General features: G+C 37.6%; 1 protein-coding gene across 2 annotated transcripts in view; it reads left to right on the top strand.

The window, feature by feature from the left end:
* stx1a (syntaxin 1A (brain)) overlaps positions 1-24,660 on the top strand; it is a 97,996-nt gene that overhangs the window by 66,204 nt on the left and 7,132 nt on the right. Inside the window, exons 4-9 of one of the 2 annotated variants that reach the window (XM_038306314.1) lie at positions 2,776-2,850; positions 6,553-6,626; positions 6,955-7,063; positions 16,864-16,937; positions 17,026-17,160; positions 22,689-22,799. In XM_038306314.1, coding sequence (XP_038162242.1) covers positions 2,776-2,850; positions 6,553-6,626; positions 6,955-7,063; positions 16,864-16,937; positions 17,026-17,160; positions 22,689-22,799 — 578 coding nt within the window. Of the gene's footprint in view, positions 1-2,775; positions 2,851-6,552; positions 6,627-6,954; positions 7,064-16,863; positions 16,938-17,025; positions 17,161-22,429; positions 22,541-22,688; positions 22,800-24,660 lie in introns of both variants that reach the window. The other variant, XM_038306316.1, reaches the window with a different exon arrangement.

Raw genomic sequence — 24,660 nt, 5'->3', positions numbered from 1 at the left:
GAACCAGCGAGTCTTGCAGGATTTACAGGTCCTAGAGCCGTGCGTTTTGAACAATCAGTGACGGCAGCTGGATTAGGATAATCTGAACTTTGCAGGTGGATGCTAAGTGTCAACCAGTCAGAGAAGCTGACCCAGGAGCTTTCATAGAGAGAGACTACATGCATAATTTAAAAATCCATTAAGTTTTGGGGATACAATATGTTGCATAATAGCTGTTTTGATGTTTTAATTCTAAGCACAACATGGGTGTGTGAATGTGTTTTGCTGATTTGTTTGTTTTTTTTTTGTTTTTTCCAAGTTTTATGTATCAAAACTGGTATTAAAACAATTTACATAATGCAGATTTGAAATGTGAAATGAAGAAGATGATGTGCTCACCTCACATTTTAAGCCTCTTTGTTATTGAAAAATATGTGCAAATATGTTTTGATAATTGATAGCATGCCAGGGACTGAAGTCTCCTTCTGTGTAATCAAATTATCCACTGAGGTTGTCTGTAATTGGGTTCAGATGTTTGGAGAGAGTTTTGGTTCAACAGGGCTACTGCTGCCTCTAATTTATCTCTGTGATTTATACAGCCTTAAAGAAGCAGGGAAATATGCATGAATAAACTCATTATAAAGAACTGTAGGCACTTAACTGTGGCGGAATAGATCGACTGGAGTAACTTATAAGGCCATGGGTTCTGTGTTCTGTCTCCCTGGTGCCACCTAATAAGGATTTGGATACTGTGTGACATTTAGTTGATAAATTAGGTTTTAATTGTAAAGTCTGAGACTGATAATTAAAGCTGAAGGGCTACTACTTTTACAGAGGTTTAGAAAAAGAATTCAGTCTTATTAATTCTTGCCTTTTAGACCACAAATCTCTAAAAGTGTAAAAAAGTAATTTTGCTTACATTTTATGTCATAGACTGGCAGAAAGTAGCGCATTGATGAAAGAGAAAAGGAAATACTATTAAATTTTATAACCAATAAAAATCTGAAATCAAGTAAATCTTTACATGTAATTCTATTCTGTCCCATTTTATTTGACATGACTAAACAAATCGTTTTAACTGAACTACCTTCAGAAGTAGACTAGTTAAACTAGAATAAAGTCCATCTGCATTTGATTTTTTTTGTCACAATAGATCCACCTGTTTTGTGAAGGCCTTAGAGGTTTGTTTATAAAGACAGGTACACAGACACCCCACAGAAGTTGGTTGAAGAAGGGTTCACTTGTAAAACAATATTCCTTGCAGTTGGTCTGAAAATGTTACCCCGTTTACCTGAATTTATTTACTGCTCTGTGGCTGACAAACAGTACCAGATTATTAAAAGCCACGTGTGAGTGAATGTCCAGCGTTCATCCACTGCCTATCTTCATGGCTCCTCGATTTCCCTGTTGGCCTTGCCCATGTTGAATATTTCCTTGGCTACTGATCTCTGGACATTAATCTTGTTTCTGCTTCCTTACTGCCGCCTCCCGTCTAACCACTGGATCTCTGCCTGAATGTGCCTCCCTGTACTTAACATCATCTATGTGCCCCAACCACTGATTCAGGCCTGAACCTCAGATACTGGTTTCTGCTTCAACAGTTTCTGTTTCCCTGATCAACATTTCGTGTAAACTTCTACGGTTTGTTTTAATAAGATCTTAACCTTAAGCCGAGGATTTCCATTCACAAATGCCGCCACCAGATTTAAATAAAACATTAGACGTCCGGCTATAATTTTAGGCCTTCATTGCAAGCTATTACGAATTCACCATCATGAGTAAATGTGGTTGTGGCAGCATCTTGCAGTAGAGTGGTGGTCATAGCTTATGGAGAGGTTGACTGAGTTAAAGTTATAGTGGACAATCTTCTTTCGCCTTTGAGTTGCTGGGATCATCCTAGCTATTGTTTGTCCTTTATGAAGTGCAATTTTTCCTCTGTGTATGTATCAGAGAAAACGGTAAGCATTCATATGACCAAATCTTTGCTTTAGTAGTGTTTTCTTTCATTGTGTGACTTGGTGAAATGAAAGTGGCAACCTGTAATCAGTATTACATTAAGTAGATGATAGCAGGCTTACAGGGTAAACATTAGCTAGCCACAACATCCATTCTACTTAATCAAACGTAATATTTTGTTTCTTATTCGTTGGTTTCAAATAATAGATGCTTACTGCAACCTATTGTGTATATATGCAAAAAGCAAAAATATGACTTTCATGTATTTAAATTTGCAGGCAAAAATCCTGTGCCTTTTAAAAACATTTTAGAGGTCAGTAATAGTTATTAGAGATGGAAAGCCAATCGTCTATTTAAAAATTATTAATTTCATTATTTAAACTAGTTCATCAAAGTCGTTTTTTTAAAGAACTAAAATAACAAGCTATATTATAATGATATAACAATAATTAATATGTTTCTGCATTGATCTTTATAGTTTTATGTGGCATATATTGATAAAGAAGATTTATTTATTTACCTGATTAGGTTAGGCCATGTTGTCTCTAATTTTCCCTCTCTGTTTTTTGGTTGTTTTTCTTAAATAATGTCCTGTATCATGTGATCTTGTTAAGCTATTGGAACGAGAGGAGAGGATCACTGGTAGGCCAAGTAAAGAAAGCTGAAAAACAAGCTGAAGTTGATCAGTTGTTGAACTCTGCTGGGAGAGACAATTTTCCATGCGTCTCTATCGATTATGTCTCTGAAACTGATGCCAGTACAAGGATGTTTGTGTATGTGGATTTAATATTTCGTCTAATGTCTCTGCTTTGTGTCTTTTTCAAACTGCTTTCTTTTTAGAGACCAAAGCCGAGCTAGAGGATTTAATGGCGGACATCAAGAAGCTGGCCAACAAAATACGCTCTAAATTAAAGAGTAAGTAGTTGTTTTCATCTATCAACAAGTGTTGGTCCAAAACTATGAACCTGGGGGTAAAAGACATTGGTCTTGATATTGTTTTAAACATTATTCAATAGTTAATAAAATAATGCAAAAAGAAATAAGCTTCTCTCATCTAGTTTGTAAAATTATATATTTGCCTATGTTAAAGCATACAGTTTTTTTTTTTTTATGATGATCCTGGAATATTACCAAGAGAGAGGAGACAATGATGTTCTGGCAGCTCACAGTTTTGTTTATTCATGTTGATTTTATTCTGCAGAAGCAGGAAGATGAGGTTCATTCGCCATGGTTATCATATTTATTAATACTGCTGTTTGTCTAATGTTGCTGTCAATGTGCAAGATTACTCTAAACAAGAGTAACCTAAACCTGGGATCTGCAGCTTTTGCCTTCAGGGGTGAGGAGCCAGAATTTGACCATTATTTTAATTTTAAAGGTACAAGAAGAGGTTAAATTAAGCAGTCCTGTAGTTTTTATGCAAGATATTTTCATTTTTCGAGAATATATGCAGTAGAATTATGGTGATAGATGTATAAGATGAAGCAAAATGCAGACTACTACTGCTTTTCTCTTAGAATACCAGGGAATTCAAGTAAATTTAGTCATAGACATGACTTGTCCTTAATGCCAATTATTCCACTGTCCCCTGTTAGTTTTGGCACAAAATATAAGCTTTAAGAGCGACAGCAGTTTAACCAAGAAGGATTAGTGAATGCTGAGGTACATGGTGCATAGATGGTGTGTGGCTTTATGTGATCTGCTGGGTTTCCTTGGATCTTGATCGTTTGAGTTGTGACCTAGGTTTTACCGCATGATTTTATAGTTGGTATCAACTGGAGTGTACGTGCTTGATTTGGAGGCTGTAGGATTTGGTTAATTGACCTTTTTTAATAAAGTGTTTTAAGAAATAAACTCTACAGCAGTTGAATTGAACTGTATGGTTCTTGGTCTTTTATTCTGCATTTTTGCATATTTCTCTGCTACTGTGATCCTTGTCCATCACCACTCTTAAGAAAAGACTAATTTGCTTTTTATTGCATCTCAAGTAGAAGTAGAACTACTTAAGTGCAGAGAAACTGAAGATAATTGGCTCATGTCTTATTGTGTATATGTGAAACATGCAGACATGCAGTCACGCACATTTAGTGTAAGTGCCATCAGGGAGAACATTGATGCAGTTCAGTTTTTGCAAAAGTCAGGAACAGTTTTTATTCTCATTAAAATACAACTATCTTTTGGATATGGGAAAGTTGCCAAATTCCATAAGTTTTATGTATTTTCTAATAAGGGTTGTGCTTCCCATTAGCTGGGGCTAACATTATACGTGCACATCTGTCATTATGAATGGTACTAAAGCAAGGCCTTCACTGGAAATTAGACTTAGAAAAACTTTATTGTCATTTTATATGCAGAGAGTGTATACAAAGAAAACATGCCTTTGCATACAGCTTACAACAGTGTACTGATATTGTAGTTGGAGTAAGATAAACATTACCAATATAAAATGCAGCAGTGATCAGAATGTAACAATGTAGGAGGAAAAGAAACCCGTTTTAAATAATGGTGCAAAAAGTTATTAATTGTCATGATTTAACCTGATAGCTGGCCTTCATTGTTCATGTCATTCCCCAGCTTTATTCTGCCCAGCTCCTAATTATCAATGATCTCATTCACCTGCTGGTACTGCTTTATATGTGGCTCAGCCAAGCTATCAAGGCCAGATTAGTTCCAAGGTTTGTTTCCTAATTCCTAGCGGACAGTGGATTGAGAGGGTTTTAGTGTTTGTCCTGTGTTCTGATCATGTCCTGGTCCTTCTCCATGGAGCCATCAGGGTTTTGGATCGGAACGTAGAGATGGTCATTTTTATTCCCGTAAGCCTGGCTGCTAGGAGGAGACCAGTTTAAAGTCCTGCAGAAATCCTCGTACCATGTCTTGTCTCTGTACCTCGACCGCTGAGCCCGCCTGCTTGCATCTGTTCATGTCTGTCTGGGCACGCCTTTGGACTGGTGGGACTCTGAACCTTTCTTCACGCTCTGTGAATTCCTGGAACTAGAGGCCTGTGCAGGACAGATTTTCCAGTCCCGCGCCCGCCCGCTCCCGCAGTGTTCAGTCCCTCTCCCGCCCACAATTCCAGCATGATTGCAACGTTCGCCCACTGCTCAAGGATATTCGTGTCATTAGTTTGAGGAATTAAACACGCTGTGCTTAGTTGAGCACATGATTGGCCGATTCTTCACCGCATAGTGTATGACGCGCATTAGGTGGCACGAGCTGCAATATCGAGCACACTGTGATATATATATATATGATAGACATAGACTGATAATTTATGATTTTATTTTTAAATTTAAAAACATGTTTTTATTTCCCGGGACCGCTCCCGCCCGTACCCACACTGTGCACTCTCCCTCCCGCCCGCACCCGCAATGAGCTTTCAATATTTTTCCTGCGCCGCACGACTTTGCGTTGGGTCCCGCGAGTGCAGGGCTCTACCTGGAACCCTGTTTCTGTCTGTTCCTGTATGGATCAGAACTGTGCTTGTTCTGAACTGTTCCCCGGACCTGGCTTGGTCTTGCACTGGTTGCACAGAGGCTTCTGCATCGGGAACACTCTGGGCGGCTCCGCACCGCATCAATTTGGCTGTCCATTGACTGGATCCTACCTCGCTCTAAAGGAGATGGACTGTACTGCTAAACCAGGGATAGTCAGTGATGGGTTGCGCCCCGCCCGCTTCAGCTGCTGCAGTCAGCAGCTCCACAGCTCTGTGCTTTTGTTTTGTTTTGTTATTTTTTTATAAACGTTTTGAACTTTCCTGCTGACTGTCTCCCCTTGAATACTGTGTCCATCTGTCCCAGTTTATGACAATTAATATGACAAAGTTAGTGCATTGCAAAAATAAATATGGTGCAAAATGCAGTAGAATGTTGCATTTTGTCCTATTTACAAGGATTATAAAAGTCCAGAAACATTAGCAGTGCAAATGTTGCGTGATGCAGAGTCCAGTTTAGAGTTCCGCAGTTAGACTGTCTGATGGCAGAGGGAAAAAAGCCGGATGCAGAACCTGCTGGCCCTGCAGCGGATGCTGCGATTCGTCTTCCGAGGGGAGAAAAGTGGGGGTTTGAGGGGTCACTGATGATGTTACGGACTCGGCACACGCAGCTCTGTTTTGAAATGTCCATAATGAAGGGAAGAGGAGCCCTGATGATCCTCTCTGCTGTCCTCACGAATCTGTGGTTAAACTAAAGTGATGTTGATAATAAATTTTAGCTCCAGCAAGAAAAGCAGGAAAGGAGCTTATAATCAAAGTCTGGATTTTCTTTAGTTTTACAGTTTAAATTCTAAAACCTCTGCATCATAACATACTGGTTTTTAATAAACTTGGTTGATTTATTAAAGGACTACTTTCAGAAACAGTTGATACACAAAACCACCATGTTAAGCACTCTGTGTTATCTTTTCATCTATATTTAAAGTCTTTATTGAACATATTTGTTTTCTTTCTCATATACATCACCATATCTTGCCATCATTAGTTACTTAGTGTTAGATTACCCTTCTGTAAATTATGAGCTTCAGCATCTTGTGAGGCATGCAGTGTTTTTCTTGTTTTCCTTATGACACTGTTTGAGCTCACATGCAGTTTCTGATGAATACTTCACTTTTCTCTTTTTTTAGGTATTCAGCAAACTATTGAGCAAGAAGAGGGGCAGAACAGATCTTCAGCTGACCTAAGGATACGAAAAACACAGGTGCAGTTCAAGCAAATGCAACAAGACTTCTTTCAGCTCCATGATTTTCAGGATGAAAGAATCAAGCAAACAGCATTTGGAAGCTGGATTGTTTTTTTTTCCTTTTGTAAGCTGCTTTAAGCTTGCTTATATTCTTTACCTTCTGTAAAAAAAAAAAAAAAAAAAAAAAATTAAAAATTATCAATAAGCTGGTAGGTCACATCCAGATGGTCCATAGATGCCCTTAGTTGCTTTACCAAACGTCACTTCTGTTTATCTAAAAACGATTTTTTTCCTAATTGCATCTAGCAGATGGTGTGAAAAGAATTTTTCATTGTTGCTTCTCCAGCACTCCACACTGTCACGGAAATTCGTTGAGGTGATGTCAGAGTACAACACCACCCAGTCAGATTACAGGGAGCGCTGCAAAGGCCGCATTCAGAGACAGCTGGAGATCAGTGAGTACATTTTGAAGTTCAAACCGTATAGCTAATGCACACAATGCTAAAATATATGGACTAAAATATATCTCTCTAGAGACTGACTGACATCAATACAAATTTTGCTTGAAACTAAAGGCATGTTCTTCAAAGTGGCTTTTACATTGATTACAATCATGTTTAAAAATTGAACGTTATTGCTAAATGGCAAATGGACTGTACTTGTACAGTATATGGCACTTTTTCGAATCAGGAGACTTGAGCAAAGCACTTTACATTTAGTCATTCACACACTGATGTTGGCAAATTACATTGTAGCCACAGCTACCCTGGGGCTCACTGCCAGAAGTGAGGCTGTCTTACACCTAGCTCCACCAGACCCTCCAACCACCATTAGCAGGTGATGTGGGTGATGTGTCTTGCACAAGGACACAACAACATTGAAAGCTGGAGCTGGGGCTTGAACCGGCAACCCTCCTGTTGCAGAGCAAACTCCTTCGTCCGATGCCACTGTTGCTGTTGTTTCATTATGCTTTATGTGTAAATAAAATCTGAACAGCAAACTACTTAAATCAGCTCAAGGGAAGTTAAATGGTAAGCATTTCTACCAGCTAGAAACAGTTGGGCTTACCTCGGCTCTAGAGCCCAACTCCTTTAGAGAGTCTAAACTATTTTCTAGCCAACTGGGGTAAAAGAAAGACTGGGTTCATGTTTCTTATCTTCCTCCAGCTCAGCCTCCTCGTGTCGGGGTTCACCATGGTGTATGAATGTGGCACATCACTTTGCCTTTGGGTAGAGGAGAATGTTCTGAGTGTTGTCTTTGCCAAGCAGCAGAAAATAGTATCAGGCCTTTCTAGCCCTTCTTCTAGTGGTGCGGGACAGCTTTCTCATGCTACGTTCACAACGCAAGCAGCAAGAGCAGCAAAAACTCATGTGCTCCTTCGTTTTTGATGCTTGTACAAGTTTAGGTCTGACACGCGGCAGAAGCATCTTTGCCTCTCCAGCTGCGCCGGGTCTGTTGCGCATTGAGTGGAGCTACCCGATCCTTTCTTTGCAGCTCAGACCCTCGTACACCGGCAGAGCTCTGTCACTAGGAACCCAGTTCAACAGCAGTCTCTGGCTCTGTCGCCTCTTTGCGGTTTTCCGCTACTGTTTGTGGCGGGTGAAAGGCTTTTTTTTATGTACATAATCCAAACTGCAGGCAACAGAATAATAAAATCAGAGCCCTTTGTCTTTTTCTCTTGTCAACCATTGACTTTGCATGTAACTAGCTGCGTCTGCTACCTCTGCTGCTTTAGGTGTGAACGTAGCATCAGATTTTTGAGATAATTTAAACGGTCCAGGAGTTCCGGTCTTGTAGAAAAAAACTGACTCTGTAAAAGATGAAAACTTGGTGAGGGAATCAGCTACTGTAATGCTATGTTCAGACCGCAAACAGCCTCTTGTTGGTTTGCTGCGGTGGCTGGAAGGCATTTTTCATGTACGTTATCCAAGCTGCAGACACCAGGATACTAAAAGCATGTTTTGCTGGCAGATTTTGGCATTTTATGTTCATAGGCTCTTATGTTCTTATGTTCATAAACTGTTTCAGAGGAGTGATCATAGTGATCTGTATCATCAGCGATGTGTCTCTCTCCCTGCAGCTCCCAGATCAGCTTCTCTGATTGGTTGATGTGGTGCGTCGAGCAGCAAAAGTTAAATTTTTCCAACTCCAGCAGCTGCTGCGTTTGCAGCGCGTTCCGCTCATCAGATGTTCAGAAGCTCACGACGCGCTGCTTCAGCTGCTCAGACCCGCTGCTCCTGCTGCTCAAAATGCGCTGCAGGACCTTTTGCTGTGCCTTTATGCGCGTCAACCATTGGCTTTGCATGTAAACTAGCTGTTCCTGCTGCCTCTGCTGCTTTAGTTGTGAACATAGCATAAGTTTGGCATTTTTTCTTCTCTTGGCTCATGTAATTTAGAAGGGTTGTAATATCTGGGGTGTTAATCAAATCTTTAAATTGGTGTCATTTGTGTGTGCGTATTCTTGTAGTTGTTTATTAGAACCACAGTGAGGTTGTCTGAAAAAAGAAAGAGACGCTTCTTTAAAAGTCGAAATGTGAGTTATATTCAAAGAACTGTGTAACACCCCTCCTACAACACCTTCACTGGCTTCATAAAGAACCATATCCACTTCAGGATCCTCCACTGCATTTTAAAGCTTTCAATAACCTTGAAAAGTTACTTTTTTTTTATTAAAAGTGCTGATAAATCATCTGTATTAATGTTATATTATTATTATTATCATCAAAAAAGGAAAAAATCTATTAATGTAATTTTATATATTCTAGCTCATAGTAATTTTAAAACTGTGTTCTTAATCTACATGGATTGTTGCACCCCAATTGTTCATGTCGTGCATCCATATATTTTGTCAGGAGAGGGATAGCAGAGATGCAAGTGAAAGTGGTGGAAAGAAAAACAGAAGATCTACTAAAAAACATGCTGAACTTATAAATAAGAGTTATATTAAAAAATACTTGCGTCCCACCACTTCAAAATCAAAATTTCATCCATGTTAGGAATGATAATTTAGAGTCTTTTTTGTGTTATTAGCACATTTGCAAAACAAAAATCTGATATGTACTTATATCTGATACACAAAGTCAGCAAAGTGTAATTTCTATTTACAGTGGCTCGGGTTTCACTTTCACTTATCTATATTTTATTTTGAGTCTCCCTGCTGAATTCTGCCACAACAACCGCTCTCAGACTGAAATCACTTTTCACCGACACCCACACACACTTGGACGCACACAGCAGGTTACCGCAGCTCAGATCTATGCTCTTCTCATTCCTGTTGCACTAAATGTGTCAGATGATTCGACAGGAATCAGCTGCGAGCCTAACAATCCTGGAACAAGAAGGAGAGCTTATCCTCTGCTTCATCACTTATAACACCCAGCAGCCCCTAACATTCAGCATGATGCGGTTGCCCGAATATACACAGCACACAAGTGCATCCATAGAGAGAACAACACTGTGACTCATTTAGTGGTAATAGCTGAGGGGGGGCAAAACCAGTTATGCTACAGACCTCTTTGCATAGATGCAATTTCCTCTGGCCATCTGTTAGCCGAATCCTTTATATGTGTGAGCTCCACCCTGTATAAATAAGAGACCTTAAAGAACTCTCTTAGAGTCATCAAAGGACTTACATAAATATACCTAAAAAAAAAAAAAAAAGAAATACACACACTCACACCTGAGTCACTTTTTCCTTTAGCTTTTTCCGATTCACTTGGGTTTGATATGTCAGCGTCTGGAATCACAGGAGGCCTTTGCTGATATCAGCTGTCGCCAAGGAAGGGATCACACACTAACAGAGATGGAAAATAAAGTAAAAAACAACAGACAAAGACAGGCAGAAGTTTAAATATGGTGGAAGAAAAAACTGTTACTTTTCATCTCTATAGGTAGTTTTTCAAACCTTAACACTTTTTTTATCTGTTCTTCCACACATTTAATTCCTTATGTTGCTGTAGTTCCTGCACCTTTGACTGGTTTGTGTGTAAATCAATATAAGTGTCACACACAGAGGGAAACATTCAGACCCAGTATTGATTCTGCCACTGCGTCTCTTTTCCCGCTTACCTCCACTCTAACCTGATAGGTACAGACATAAAAAGGACAAGAAAGAAATGCTGTGGGGCTATGTAAACATGTGACCCAGGGAGGCTCGCAGCACCAAGTTAACAATTATGCTATTTAAGGTTATAAAGTTATTCCTACATGCTTTAGTTTCTTTTTTTTAGATGTATTTTCACTGACATGCTTAATTTCACGTTTCATTATCTAATATCTGTATCAGAATCAAATTTGATAGCCAGGTTTATGTCCACAACATTTGACTTCTTTATTCTTTCCTTTATGTCGCCTCATATAAATCAGTCTGTCAAAGAATTAACCCATTTCCACTTCCTTAGTCCATCTATCCATCTGTCAGTCTACCCCAATATTTATCTCTTTATTAAAAATTCAGCTTTATCTATCTGTTGGCTAATCTTGGAGCTAATCAGTGAAAGAAACCTGTTTTTCAAAATCTGACTGATTACTAATACAAACAGCATAATTTTCAAAAAATTATAAATCAACGATTTAATCATTAACATCCTTTTAAATTCAGTTACAGCTACAACATAATATTTTATTGAAATAAAACATTATTAGAAATTAATACAGTATATTGGAATTCGATGTCAGGTGTTGCAGTCAGGTTGACCAAGCCAGGCTGGAAGAGGTTGACCATAGGCGTTGCAGGGTGTCTCTCTGACATTTGATCATTGCGTGCAGTTTCTCATTGGACTGCTCCTACTGCTGCTCGCTGTGGCAGAAAAAAATACAGATGGTCTGATGTATTCTAATCTCGCTTTCTTCACCTGTAGAACACATCTGACTTAAATCGCAGCCATGCTGATGTGCTAAACAAGAGATATTATAAGAAACCCTTGCTCATCTATGGGCAAAATCCAATTTTCAGAAACCTTTAAAACATTTAAATTTTTTTGTTCCTGCTGCACAAACCTTTTCAAACAGTCTAACTCTACGTTTCCTCTTCTGTCTCACCTAACGCTGGGAATGAAATGGTGCGATTATTGGTAGCAAGGTAGTATCAAAGGTTTAATAGCCTATGAACACTATGGGTGTAGTTAGACTTCTCAGCTTCATATTGGGCTTTTCAGAGTTTGGGTCTCCATGGTAACAAATAAGAGCCTCCCTTGGAGGCTGTCAGGGCTTTAAAGAAAAACAACGAGGAGTGTGTGTGTGTAGGAAGTGAAACAAATGGAGTTAGGATAGCTCGGAATAGCTGCTTCTATGACTGATACTTTAATTTGTAAAAACAATAAATAAACATCTTATTACTGAACTAAAATAGCTTCTTGGGCTCTTTAATGAAACCATGTGACACATCGAAACTAGTTTCCTTGGTTTGGAGGTAGTGAATATTTTTCTTCAAATATAAAGCAATGTTATGCTTACAACATGCAAAGACTACGAGGTTTTACACATGGCATAGGATACTGTGCTCTCACTTTGTTACGAATGGAAACTGCAACACTTGATAACATTTAAAAAAGATGTACAATAGGTTGTTGGAAAGGTATGACTGTGTAGTTTCCACAGGTGTCAAGTAACGAAGTACAAATAATTTGTTACTGTACTTAAGTACACTTTTTAGGTATCTATACTTTACTCCATTACTTATTTTTCCTCCTACTTTTGAGTTCTACTCATTACATTTTCACACAAGTATCTTTACTTTCTATTCCTTACATTTTTAAAACAAACGTTACTTGTTACTCTTGGCTTCGGTTTAAAGCACAGGTCACGGATTAGCAGACTGCGATGTTATGAACAACATTAAATCCAAAGATTTTGTCCGAGGTAAAGGTGATGTATTTGCTGTAGTCTCTTGTTATTCACACACAACAATAAACAGTGATTAGCCGACGTGGGTTTTAAAACTGCAAAGCTTTGTCTTCAGCTGAAAATCAATCGCGCATCTACACAGACCAGTGTGATGCATTCGCGAGCGTCAGACAGCTATGGTGCATTCAGGAGCATGGGACATTTCATACTTACAAGGAAAGAAACATAAAAGGAACAGAACATAACTCATACAATAATGTATTTATTCAGAAACAGTGTGGGCTGTGGGTATCTTACAATACTGAATGCTCTATAATCGTATTTCTGTTTTTTTTTTTATTATGCACATCTGCTAGCTTTTTATTCTAAAAAATATATAATATTACAGCAGCAAATTATCAAAGTACTGGTTGATTTTCTTTATTCAGACCCCACTGATTTTTTATTAGTTACCCCTGGTTTAATGTTTATAAATATATATTTCATGCCATGGATGAGTCATATAATGCAAACACTCATTGGTTAGTTAAAGGAAATCATCAGAAGCAAGCAGGTGTTCTTCAAACTGCAAACGTGAATTGTCTATGCCATGCTACAATGTGGGATTCAGAAAAAGATGTTGAAATGTCTGAAAGGTCGGACACATGCGAGAGCATATCGGGAGACGGAGACCAACAAGACCTCCCTCATCCTTGGCCCTATCTCAAAGAATTTTTTGAAATAGTCGAAAAATTGAGCTTTCAATTCATATAGTGGCATCTGGCGTTTTTCTTAAAGGTTACTTTATACTTTTATACTTTAAGTAGTTTTTGGAGCACATACTTTTTCACTTTTACTTGAGTACTTCATACTTCAACTTTTACCAGAGTGTTTTTATACTTCAGTATCTATACTTCTATTTAAGTAACAAATGTGTGTACTTTTGACACCACTGGTAGTTTCCAAGGGAACCAACCACGAGGGGCGGAGCAACAACATATCCGTGTCGTAAAGCTTTATTCCAGAAGAGTCTGCCATGTTTGCTAAAGCCTTTATTTGCATGTTCTATGTTTAAATTTCAGTATAACCAAACATATTTGAGAAAAAAAAAATATTATTGACTTTTTGTTGAGCCATTAAAGCTTCCCTTTGAAACAAAAGTGGGAGCATCACTCAAATTTTTTTCAGAACAAGTGGGGACTCTCTTTGTTTTAACCCGAATTAGCTTATTTTCTTAAGGGAGTTGTTATGACTATTTAGGCAAAATGCTGTAGAGTTGACTGGTATCTGACTCACACAGTGGCATCTGTTACTCCAGGCTAACTTTAGCTGTTAGGTTGGAGTGATTCCAATGGTTTGTCTGAATTCAAACGTTGGTCCTTCCTAAGAGGCATCTGCAGGCTGATTACAGCATAGCCTGTGACTAATAGTGCATTAACACCAATTCAATTTTGAACTTCAAAAAGGTGCACTTTGAGGTCAGACGCGATTTAAGAACTTTGCTGATGCTCTTGATGATGGCTGCTCCTGACAGGCTTCAAGAGCATTGAGTTACTATGTTCCTTCCATTGCCTCTATCTTGTACAATGGCCAAGGATTCAAGTGAGTGGCTTGGCTTTATTTGCCTTAATGAGTAGAAAAAATATTTTTTACATGCTTTTAAGCCAGTTTATATATTTCAAAATGTCATCTATGCAGTTAGTTTATCAGGATGACGATCCTACTTTTTGTGATATTTTATTTCCCTCGCAAAAATGGGTAGTGCTAGGCACTGTTGTGCATGAATGTGTTCAATTAATTATGTTCACTGAAAGGTATAGTGGAGGATCTTCTTATTGTAAGTGGAACATCAAAATAAATGGTCCTCCTAATTGTCATTTATTCTGGTGATGTGTTCATGTAAGGCCGTCCTACATGCCCGTCTTCATTTTCACCTTATGTACAGCTCATGAGAGCTGTACAAGAGGAAATTTCGTTTTGTATACACTAGGGAAGGAACGGTTTCTGAAAACCGTCCGAACCGTTCGGTTCGACTGTCTCGGTTCGGTTCGCATGTGTTGCGTTCGGTTCATGCACGGCTCCTTTTTCTCATAGACGAAACATGTACACTCCAGGGCAGAAGGTGGCAGTACTGCGACCAAAGTCAACCACCAGTAGTAAACAAGAAGAAGAAGAAGCGAAGCAGCGTAGCGGGGTGTAGCAGAAAAAAATCGGTTGTTGTGGAGAATTGTGTAGGTATGGCGAGTGGGAAAGAACAGGAGTTGGAAGACGCGCCAGCAGCACTTTATAGGTCTGCTGTATGGGACCACTTTGCATTTAGAGTGACCTACGATGATGGCGGAAAGAAAGTTGTGGATAAAAGTGCAACAGTGTGCAAGCATTGTGCAACACGTTTTGTTTATGCTAACAGCAACATGACCAACATGTCAGGCTATCGAAGAAATCCCACATACTCCGTCAGTGCTCCGCCCCGCTGCGCTCCAGACCGCCTGCACAAACCAAAGCATACAGCCTCCTCTGTGGCTCCCGTCCGCTCCGCTCTGACTTCCTTGTAGATCGTAGAGGGCATGCGCGAGATGATTAAATTCAAAGCAGCAAAACATGCGGAAATGATCCATGGTTTCCGCAGATCATTAAAAATAATTACAATTCAATAATTTTTTGGGATTTCTTCATTAATTTTTATGGGATTTTCCCAATTTTTATGGGATAAACATATACCGAACTGAAAACCGTGATTATGAAACCGTGAATCGAACCGAACCGTGGATTTTGTGAACCGTTCCACCCCTAGTATACACTCTGTGTATACAAAAGGACATCAAAGTTTGTCTAAGTCTAAAGTTAAAGAAGTTGCTGTACTCTAGATTTTTTTTATAATTCTGTACATAAAGTAGAGATAAGCTCCAGTATTTATTACTGCTATAAATCATTCATGCCATTTGTTTTGGTGCAAGTATGACTGTCTTAGAAATACATAATGTATAACTATTTGGTTATAACATAGAAGACGGTTGGATTGAGCGAGTGGTCATATTTTTTCAATGAATATTAACCAGAATGTGTTTGACTCTTCCTCATAATTTAAATATCTGTGCAGGGGTGGGTCTGGGGTATAGCATGACCCATATAGAGAGGCATCAGTTTTCAGCCTTCCCATCCCATGGTCAAGTTCCTGCTCATGTATCTTTGCTGCATGATTTCCTAACCTCTCAACTGCATTTCCTGTTAAGCAACTTTTAAAAAAAAAACAGTCAGTAAGCTAAATCATTCATGTTTTAAGTTCAAATTTTGCTTCTCTGTCTGGATCTGCATTATTTATGAGGAACAAATTGTTTAACAACATCATCAGAAGCCATTACTGCAGTAATGAATAATACTGTACACATTCCAATCTGATAAATGGCTGCCTTAAAAAGAACATTGTAGGAAATCTAGAAGGAAAATAAAATACTATGTCAGATAACAATCTTCATTGGCATAATAATGCACTATATATTATCTTTGTGGGAAATTATACAATGCCAAAGTAAAACCAGAAAAAGCTGCATAAGATGCAAACAAATGTCTGAGCAGATAAACTGCTTCAGACAGTTAATTTTGCTTGTAAAGGACCTACTGGTCTGTAACTGTAGGTAAAGTAGCAACTATAACACTATTCACACCACATTTCTTTTTTTTTTTTTTTACATTTTGTCACTTTATACCAAAAAACTGTAGACTATAACAAAGTTCATGACCAATGGGCAGTTGGAAAAATTATAAAGTTTTAGCAAGAGTTAGCATTTGTGTTTAGCCAACTTTATTGCAGTGCCTCTAAATACAATCCAATGCAATCAACATAGTTGCTTAGGATTTAGTGGTTCTTCTTTTAATCAGTGGGTTGCCGAATCAGGTCCCTACTCTGTCAATCTCTGTCACTGTGTCCTTGGGAAAGACACTTCTCCTGTCAAGCCTGCTGCTGGTTGTCAGAGGGTCTGGTGGCGCCTTTGTACAGCAGCCCTGCTTCTATCAATATAATTCTAACTTTAATTTCCACAGTTAGCATCTTAACTAATAGACTCATTAAATAAATACTAATCTTTGTAAGTCATATAATCATATAACATTGTGTTTTCAAATATCCACAGGTTTATATATCCTGAATTATGTGGGAAATAATAGCTGCTTTTCCTTTTAACTGGCACTGCAACAACTGCAGTGCCAACTATTTCTTACACAGTGCAATTAACATTTTTGATTGTTATCAAAATGTTTAATGTACGCCCCTTTAATTTCTGATTTGTTCTCGCAAGAGTGCTGAATTTGTTTGAAGATTTTTTTAGAAAGTGGAAATTATTGTTTCTCTTGCATCTAATAGCAAGATAATTAAACCACTGTAACATGGCTTCAATGCACGTATGCCTGTTTCTCTGTTTTTTATTAACTTTAGCTGGAAGAAACACAACAAATGAGGAATTAGAGAGCATGTTAGAGAGTGACAATCCTGCTATCTTTACCTCTGGGGTAAGTAACTGAACCATTAAAATTTTATTGTATAGATGTATTGTACTTTTACCTACTACCACTTTGTTGTATGTTTCTTTCTTGTCAGATAATAATGGACAACATTACCCAACAAGCGATGAATGAGATCGAAACACGGCACAATGAGATTATTAAGTTGGAGAACAGCATCAGAGAACTTCACGACATGTTCATGGATATGGCCATGTTGGTGGAGAGCCAGGTGAAAAAAACCCTTCCTATGCTCTCTGTTGCTGGGTTTATTTGAGGGTTACCAAATGCACACAAATGAAATAAACCTGCAAATGTGCATATGAATAGAAATCCAAGTTAACTAAAATGTTGATGACTTTGTTTTAAAATAGAGATAAACTTTAAAAAAAAAATATTTTTTCATAATGTAGCTGCTCTGAGGTTTAGAGAGCTGTTACTTGGCCTTAAAAAAACAAAGTGTTTGGACTGCAATGGGTGGTGTTTTTTTTAATTTGCAGACAACATGTTCAGAGTTTATAAAATAGACTTCTTGTGCCATCAGAGTTGGCATGAGGTTGCACCTTCAGCTCCATCTGGTTAGCCATGCAAAGTATCTTACTGCGTTTACTATTTTAGGAGTGATCAGTTTTGGTTCAAGCGTTATGTGCATTTATTTTAACAGCTGTTCAGATTTATAAAGAAATACTTTTTCTAAAGACACTTAAGGTCCTCAATTGTTAAAGAAGTATAAAGCTTTGATGGGTGAAATATTTTGCATTGTTTGATGATTTCACTTAGTTACAGACACTGCTTGGTGCAAATTGAATGATTCTGGGTAAGGCTCTAAGGAATTACATCTCTAGATTATTTTAATTCAGATACTAATTCAGAAATATAATTCCTTAGAGCCTTACACAATAATCATCTAGTGCAGAGTAGCATCTGCTGTCCTCAGAGAAGTTCAGCGCTTCTGGTTAAACTGCAGACCCGCTGTTGGCATGTTTGACTACATGAGTTTGGGCTGAACCCCCCCGACCCCCAGAGAAAATAACACATGCATAAGCAAAACCGATTGTAATGGCATAATGCTTATGCTGAAGCATAATGCTTTGCTCCTACACATTTTTCAAAAAATAATAATCACAATAATACATCACAAAAACGTATATGATAAAGGAAATTAACAATAAATTACAACACAAGATGTCATTTTGTTTTGGTTTTCTACATTTTTCTAAATGTCTATCTAGAGAACAACAATTCGTTTTTCTTTAAACAGCAATAACGTTTCTCCTTTAACACCTTTAAACAGTTTCAACATGACCTTTACTTTTTAAATGCATGGTTTATTCTCAGCGTCTACTTTGTTTCTTTCATTAAAAAAAAAAACAGTTTGGGAGCAGATCATCGTACACGTTATACATAATAAGCTCAGCTATCAACCCCAAAAAATAGCTTTATACTTTTTATCTAATTTTATATGTTATCTTATATTTTACATTAATATCTGTGTGTTTTGCTGTTTTGCTAGAAATTAGTGTTTATTTCTCTTTTATCATTATTACTGTTTCCACTGTTTTCTAATTTTTAAGCAAAGTAATATGACCAGGAGTTATCACCAAATATAGTTGAGTTTAAAGTCATTTATTTATTGAAGATGTCATATAAACAGCACTTTTATGGCGTTAGTATTCTCCCAAAAGTCCACATATGCGATTAACATCTTCTAAACATCATTTTAGCACTACATGGCGAATTTTCAAATCCATTTAAATAGAGCTCAATTCAGTGTTTTCCTGCATATTGCACCATATTTATGTATTTATTTTGCACTGCTCTGAACCTTCCATATCAATGCCTTTCGCACCATGTCTTTAAACTGGTTTTCCTTTTCTCCTACACTGTTTACATTATGATCCCCGCTGCACTTTATAAATGGAAATGTTCATTTTAGTGCTAAGCTGCTCATTCACTGTTGAAAAGCTGTATGCATCCAAATTTTATTTTGTATACACCCTGTATACAAAATGACAATAAAGTTTGTCTAAGTCAGTCACAGGTGGGTTGCTTTATTCTGGTGGATAATGCTTTCAAAGCCACAAAAGTTTACATGAGTGCACAGAAACAGGAGGAGAGAGGCTGCAAGCATGTGGAAATCAAACCACATGAGCACAGAGAAATAACAAGAACTTGTGGGACCTATTTTCACATGTAACATGTTAAACATGCGTGTGAAGAGTGGTTTATGAGCGTCTGAATGAAGTAAAGCTGCTCTTAGGAGTATTTATTGCATATGTGGCAAAATACTGATGCCATACACTTAACCTTGTTTTATCCCTCAAGCAACCTACCTCAATCGGTCTCAATCAGTTATATGTACTGTACATACCAGTATTTATTAATAATATAAATATTTATGAAATAAATATACCAAGTTTTTATCAGCAACCCAAGGTCTATAAGGTCAAAGGCATTTTAGCAACAAGCTGTCCAAAAGTAAATTTATGTTGATGTTGCCACAAATATATACTTATTTGCTCTAAACCACTATAGAAAGTTAGTTTAAAAGCAGACATCCAAACATAAAACAGAGGTACATAATCTGACAAAGGAGTTTTATGTTAAGAAAGCCATATGACCTTCACAATCAGTTATGTGCTATTGAAAAGAAATGACTGTTTTAAAAATGTAATAATTCGATTTGATTGATTGTCTTAAAATCTGAATTTTCATTGCTTTACTTTTAGTTTTAGTATGTTACCAGATGTAACTGTGATTTTACCAATTTTAGCTTTGCTTTCTATCTCTCTTTGTCTCTCCTTATCCACTACTTTGATTTTTTCCTCTTTTTATTCACGCAACTCTCTCATCGCTCCAATGACTCTAAGCTCTAGAGAACAAAGAAAGCTCCTTCCTTCCAATAACACAAGGTAATTCAAGTCTATTTTATAATTCAGCGTGTCATAAAATCATATTTTATTTTGCATGCATGCTGTGAAGACTGTCTTTAGTGTGTAATTGCTATTTTATCATAAAGGTGCAATGATAAAGTTTCATTCTTACTATGGGGAGGATAATTATGAAAACTAATTCCTGCTGCCTTTTAAAAAAATACACCCATTTTAGATTTACGATACAGTATAAACTCTTACAAAATGGATTAGATAATTCAAAAATACTTGGAATTCTACCATCCACCTGGTTCTCTTTGAAGTTCTTCATTAAGAAGTGGCAGGAGTACCATGATTTGATCACAGAGGATTTTTACAGCAAAATGGTAATGGATTCCAATCCAGCTTTTTATTGGTTTAATGGATTATCAAAAATCTGAATATTAATGAACTACATTATTAAGCAGCAGCAGGAGGTTACTACCGAAATCTGGGTTATGGCTTTGGGATAAATGGCTGTCCACTGGCCTGAAATCAGTCTCCATGGTAACCAACTGCTGTACTGGCTGATAGGTTATGACACTCTCCAATGCTTCTGTTTTATTTTTGACCCAGGTGGCCACCTTAACATCTTGATATAAATTTCAAATTAGATCTAGAGCTTTATTGTTTTGATGGAAGGATGCTAGCTGCAAGCTCCACTAGTATACCCATTAAGATAAGGAGACATTGCTATGGGGATATTCAGTAACAGCGGTTCGTTACTTGGTCTGCGTGGTTTGTGTGTACTTGCAGCTGTATATTATCTATCATATTAGTCAACAAAAAAACTTTACCATACACCAGGTGTTGAGTACTAGACAAAAAGTTTGTGAGCTTAAATAGGCAGTGTGGAACCTATCTGCTGTTTACCGCCGTCAAAAAAAAAAAAGAAAAAAAAAGAAAGAAAAAAAAAAAAGAAGGTTTGCAGTCATAGCAGATTCAGCATCATGTCTGCTAGGAAGCTTGTTGGTCGTGGCCGTGGGCGTGAAAGTAAGGATGATCGATTACACTCACCTTCTTGCTCACCCTATGTTGGGGATGAAGTCTGGAGGAGTATAGACAGTTTCCTCCTATGAACTCCCATTCTTACCAAAACGCTGCGAATACGCCATTATACGGTAGCTGTATGTTGGAAACAAGTTCAGCGTTAGTCTGGAACATGTCAAATATGTTGATATGCGTTAGAGATAAGTTCTTGATAAGTTACCCATAAGTTGTGCACAAGTTACTCATAGGTTTTGGATAAGTTAGGCACCACGACTTGAGTAACTTACACTTAACTTAAGTCGATGATCAAATAACTTACCTGTCACTTGTGTCCCAGGTATAGCATACACTGGCATACTTTGTCAAATTTTGAGCATGGTAAAAAAAAATTCAACGCACTTCCCGTATGTCGACATATGCCAGCGTGTTTCAGCGTTCTTCAGTTTACTTAAGTGAGTTCATAACTTATACAAAACGTGCCCATAACTTATCCAACATATGCCAGCGTTTTTGCCAGATTTTTCATGCATCAGGCATACATTGGCTTAAACGTCAAGGTATGACGGGGCCTTTAATCTTGCAACCAAGATGAATTTTGTTGTGATTTGTTAATTCATAAACTTCCAATGTACATCTTGCCAGAAGCCAATAGATGCAGTATCCTCAAATACAGATGTGTTTCAAACTAATGAAACTAAGTAACGTCTATGAGATCCAACAGAAATGCCAGGATGAAGTTAAACAAACACGGCTGCACCTGTAGACTGCGCTATTTAGTCTGTATTAGCTTGAATACCCTCTATTTCTTTTATTCCTTTTTTTTAAAAAAGACAAAGGATGATTGATTTGTGCCTTTGTGGATGGCAAAAATACGTATTTGCGCATTCTGGATTTGATTTAGCAATTAACTCACTAGCTGTGAAGCTAATTATGAATGTCACACATCACAGCTGCTACTGCTTGCTGTGATTGGCTAAAAGCTCAACAGGGGAGGCAGGTGCCAGTTGGTGATTTACCGAATTAGCTTGAAGAATTTCACTAAAGGTCCCTCCCATTTGCGAACACTTTCCACAGGAGCCTTTCCAGATGAATACTGTGTGGAATTCAAAATAAACTACAGCTATTAATGTGGCTTAGTGTTAGCTTTCCTTGTTTTAAACTTAAATAAAATATATAAATAACTGCTAAGAATAGAATACCTATATAATGCATAACTGTGCTTTGGTCATATACCTTCTCAATTGAAATGGTCAAAGTAGCGTTTAGAGACTTTTCCCGAATGATAAGTAGTGATTATGAGTCTGAATAATAAACAAAAAAATAAAACATTTATTCAGCACCAGTAAGCAACGTACTATAGCATCTTTTTAACTTAAGAATAATTGTATTAGACATTTATCTTTGGTCAATATTCAACCGAAAAAAAATAGTGATGAGTATTAAATGAAATAACTAAAATGACAGTTCACCTTGACTAGTGGAAGAGGAGTTGAGGAGTGGAAGAGCTGTGGGTAGTTAAAGAAAACAGGGTTGTAAGTGATGCTATTGTTAAATTCTTGTCTCTGCTTACAGCAACACTGTCTTTTCCTATTTTTGCAGGGAGAGCTGGTGAACAACATTGAGCGGTGTGTTGTGAGCACTCAGGAATATGTGGAGGAAGCAAAAGAGCGAATCCCAAAATGCAAAAAGTTCAAAAAGAGCAAGAAAAAGGTGACATAATTGTCTTCTCTTTCTCCCCCCCTCTTCCTTACCTTCTCTCTATCTATATCTCCTCCTTCTCCTGCCTACACACCTGGCTCCTTCTGTCTACTTTCCATCTGTGTTTCTCCCACACCTCCAATCTAACTAACATTCCTAGGGGGAAATGATAGACCGCATAGAGTACAATGTGGAACACTCGGTAGACTATGTGGAGAGGGCAGTATCAGACACTAAGAAGGCGGTAAAATACCAGAGCAAAGCCCGGAGGGTGAGTTACTAAGTCTAGTGTGCATGCACAAGAAAATGCAACTTCAGTGAAATTGCATGCGCCCAGTGGATTGCAGTGTCTGTTGCTGTCTGTGTGCATGTTTATCCGTTCTATAATCTGTTTATGAAGTGTGCATGTCTTATGTTTGCATTGAATACGTGTGACACCAAATAGAAGATAGAGCTGCGTTGACCTCTGGTGGTACCAACTCATTTGGATGCTCTATCTCTAAAAGCACCTTTAGGTTAGTCAAGAAGAAAAAAACACCAGATCCAGTGACATTTAGTGACTACATAGGGATGTACAATATGACACAACTGGCTCTATAATGGACATCCCCCGGAGAGAGTTGGGTATTCAGATGAGAGGAAATCACATGTGCAGGCTTTGACTCTTGTACAATTGATGACCTTGGAGACAAAGTTTTAAAAAATTTAGAGTGAAGAGGTGTCAAATCTATTCGACTATCCTCCTTAAGCTCTTTTTTTACTCTCTTAATTAGTAGACTTTAAGGAAGAAGTAGGATTTGTATATTTCAAGCTATATTATCAACTGAATAACAATATTTAACCCAGTTGATATTTAACTATAACTTTGGAACTAGCCTCTTATTGAATCTGTTAACCTGCCACACCAAAATCACCTTAACTAATAACTAATAAATGACTAATAAAGTAAATCAATAAGCCGCTGTTCTTTGGGAGGGTCTAGCCTGTCATATAAAACCATTAGAAGGGTGGGCAGGAAATAAATGTTCAAAATACTAATTCCTGTTCAGTTTCATTAATTGCACTCACTTTTCTTGAAAGTTAAATAGAGGATTTACGGAACAAAACTGGGACATTTTTTTACCCTGTTTAGTTAGAAAAAAGAAAGGAGGAATACCAGGAAATAAAACTACTTTGGTTCCGTCAGTTTCTCAAGCCAGAACCTTGGGGACAATAAAGTTAATCTAATTTGCCCTTTTCCCAGCCTCCTTCACAGGACATTCTCTCTGTAATTGGTGTACTGTAGTTCTGAAGAAGGAAGTATGTGACTGAATTTCCTGATTGAAAGTGTTGGATGGTTTCCCTTCTTTATCAATTATACTTACATTGTACATGAAGAAACAAAAAAGCTTCAAATTAAAGTTTCTCAAACATTACTGGAACTTTACATAAAAATAAAAGTATTAAAATGTAACGGGGCTGTCTGAATATTTATTTATCAGGCATCTTGTAAATCTTATTCCCCGGGTCTAAATGGAAACATGTAGGTTTTTTTACAGTGCTTCACGATTTTTTACCTTCCATACCTTGTAGAGGGTTTCCAAGCTTTAGTAAATAATTTAGCATTACTACTTTCATTAAATTTATGCCAGAGTAATACTCATGGTTTTGCAATTTGACTTATGAACTTTTTATTTCAATCATTAATCATGGCAATGAACATTCCTCCAAGTTCACTTAATCAATAAACAGTGATTTCTTGTTGTCAAATATGTTTGATTGCAAATCTTCTGTTTACCTTTTATACTAATATAATCTGTATCATGTGAATTAAGGTATATGTTTTAGATGATTTGATTTCAACTGTGCTCTATGGGGCTTGTGTCAAAAATGATAGAAATTACCTAGATCATTTAGAGCAGTCATCCATCATTTACAGATCATAGACCTTCTTTCTGCATATACCCAACAGGTTGTAGAACAATTCTGCCCTCTGTTGATGGATCGTTAAATAGCACTAATTCCTTCCTTCCTTCCTTCCTTCCTTCCTTCCTTCCTTCCTTCCTTCCTTCCTTCCTTCCTTCCTTCCTTCCTTCCTTCCTTCCTTCCTTCCTTCCCCTATGTCCAATTTATTTGACTCGTTGCTTTCCCTG

The sequence above is a fragment of the Cyprinodon tularosa genome, unplaced genomic scaffold (genome assembly GCF_016077235.1).
Source record: "Cyprinodon tularosa strain WSP-4 unplaced genomic scaffold, ASM1607723v1 ctg58, whole genome shotgun sequence".
In the NCBI taxonomy this organism is placed as follows: domain Eukaryota; kingdom Metazoa; phylum Chordata; class Actinopteri; order Cyprinodontiformes; family Cyprinodontidae; genus Cyprinodon; species Cyprinodon tularosa.
Note: the sequence above shows the minus strand (reverse complement) of the source record. Positions and strands in the feature narration are given on the sequence as shown.